The sequence below is a fragment of the Lupinus angustifolius genome, chromosome LG09 (genome assembly GCF_001865875.1).
Source record: "Lupinus angustifolius cultivar Tanjil chromosome LG09, LupAngTanjil_v1.0, whole genome shotgun sequence".
In the NCBI taxonomy this organism is placed as follows: domain Eukaryota; kingdom Viridiplantae; phylum Streptophyta; class Magnoliopsida; order Fabales; family Fabaceae; genus Lupinus; species Lupinus angustifolius.
Genome location: NC_032017.1, coordinates 6133895 through 6136524, shown reverse-complemented (window position 1 = coordinate 6136524; position 2630 = coordinate 6133895). Strand labels below are relative to the sequence as shown.

The 2630-nt window shown below is 38.7% G+C and overlaps 1 protein-coding gene across 1 annotated transcript in view; it reads right to left on the bottom strand.

The window, feature by feature from the left end:
* LOC109356182 overlaps positions 1-525 on the bottom strand; it is a 1046-nt gene extending 521 nt beyond the window's left edge. The window contains exon 1 of the mRNA XM_019599518.1: positions 8-525. Coding sequence (XP_019455063.1) covers positions 8-525 — 518 coding nt within the window. The remainder of the gene's footprint in view (positions 1-7) is intronic.

Below are 2630 nucleotides of genomic sequence, written 5' to 3'. Positions count from 1 at the left end.
TGGACACCCATGGGCAGCACCATCTGAATTGACTTTCACCAGACCAAAAGAAGGAGTCTTCCATAAGACCTCTGTGATTGTTGGAGCTTTGATATATTTGCCTTTTATTCCAAAAGCTCTTAGCAAGTTGAACTCTGTCCTAGAATTCTTTGCATACAACTTGCTAAAATTTCCAATGAAGGCAATGTCAGCTCTAATTTTTGCCATGGCTTGAGTGTGAGTGATATCAGTATCATTAAATCTAGCTTGGTTTTTGCAGAACCATATTGTAGAGATTGCATTAAGAATACAAGCAATCATCACTTCCTTTGGCAAAGGACTTAAGGAATCCGAGATGATGAGGAGATTTGATATAGAGGAAGAGTCCAGGTTACACTCAAGTTGAGCCTGAAGCCCTCTCCATATTGCCTTAGCAAACCTACACATGAAGAAGATATGTTGAGATGATTCCTCATCATCTATGCATAGGAAACAAATTGATCCCATAGCCAAGCCTCTAGCCTTTAAGTGTTCATCAATAGGCATTTTTTTGTAGAATAATCTCCAAGTGACAAAAGATTTTGATGGTGAGATTGCTGTAGACCAAATAGACTTGCACCAATTTTGCTGAGAAGCCAGAGGTTTGGTGAAAAGTTTTATTCTCCACCTCCAAAGATATGGAAATCTATTGAGAAGAATTAAAGATAATTGTTGGATTAAGATCAACATGACACAAACCCCAAATATTGGGCATCAAACTTCCTCTCCCATTCACTACAAAGAGCTTTAAACTTAGAGCAGACCAAAAGATGGGACTTATTTTTCTTGAGAGCACCATAGGTTCAGATATGAATAGGATATCTGGTTTATTATCCAAGCAGAATTTTTTTAATAAAAGCTTAGTCTTCAAGTTACCTAATCCTCTGCAATTCCAGTAGAGGAGCTTCATTTTGAAACATTTAAGTAATCAGCCCTTCGGGTAAAGTGAACCTTTTCATGACTTTATTTCTATCTCAACTTCCTTTTTTGAGATTTTGAGAGAACTTTTGTGTATTTTTCAACCTTATCAGTTTCCCCTTCATCCTCACCCTTAACTATCTCCTCCTCATCATCCCAAAGCCTATCCACAATTCTAGCTTCTTTGGCTGCAGGGCTAGCCATGTGGCTATGAGATAGTATTTTGAATTTCTCTATTTGCATTAGCTGCACATGATCCTCCCTTTCATTTCCAAGAGAATCCTCCACTCTTGTATCTGTCGTATCACCATCAGAGTAATCTTCATCTTCATCCACTACCCTCTAGGGAGGCATACCGACCTTTTCTAGCTGATCTACTTGGAGATCATCTCTCTTATCAAACTCCAAATTGATGATCAAGTCCTTATCTTGACCTAGCACGAATGCTTTAGTAAAGACATTGACCTCCTCATGACTAGAAGTGTCATTTCCTTTGTCCACAATTGGCTCAAGGGGACTTTTTTCAGGAATAGCTTTTGGAGCTTTCCCTAAGTGATTCACCTTTTTCGACTTAGTAGCCTCATTTGCTGACCCTTTTATGCTTTTCCTGCAATTGGCTTCCATGTGACCAATGGAATAACAAACCTTGCAGAAACTTGGCAGATTTTCATATTCAATATTCACAAAAAAGGCCAAAACCTTCCCTTTCCACTAGAATCTGGTTAGGCAAGTTACCTTTAAGATCCAAATCCACTAAAATCCGAGCAAAATGACTAATGGATCTAGCCAAAGTTGCTTCATCAAGTGCTATAGGTGTTCCCAATCCCCCCACAATTGAAAATAGAATCTTAGCACTTCAATATTCAAGAGGAAGTCCCCATATCCTAGCCCAACATTGAGAGTGTGAGATCTTTTGAAGACTGGGGTTAAAATCTGGAGTCCATAGCGACAACCTTAGTAGTCCAGGTTTCAAGCTCCAGGAACCCACCGCGCAAATCACTCTCATATCCTCAACCGAAGAAAAGGAAAATTCATAAAAGCCCCGTCCCAATGAAACCATGCTCCACTTATCAATCATGCTCCAAAGAGAAGCAAGCTTGTCCTTCTACTCTGAAAATTTAAAGGTTTGTCTCCCTTTGAAAGAATGAGTCTCCCATGAATATGAGACTTACACCTTTGAATACCAGCTTGGTACTCCTCCTCTGGTATTTTGATGGCAATGACGTCTCCTTTTAGACAAGGTTGCGTGAGCTGGGAGATTGAGATGTCATTTGAAGCTTTGAGAGCTTGCACAAATGATTTCTTCTCCTTTACTCCCGTTTTCTCCACACTCTGACCTTTTTCCACCATAGAGGGTCCTTCTAGATTTGCTAAAAAATTCCAAGAAATCATTGTTATGTTTGTTTTAGTATTCATCATTTCAGCTCCAAGAAAGTTGGAGACTCAAACCCTAGCAGAGCAACACATGTCACTACCAACTAACATGTCAGTGGTCCTTATTTGTTGGTTAGCATTAGGTTGGGCCATAAAAGTCTTAGAATTATTCGAGTTATAAATAATTGCTTAAATATAGTAGTGTACTAATCTTTTAATATGTTGGTCAATCTTTTTTCGGCTTGAAGAGTTTAGGTTTAATCAAGTTGAGCTAAAATGAGTAAAGTCAATTTTGTGAAGATTTTATGTGTTTAAACACA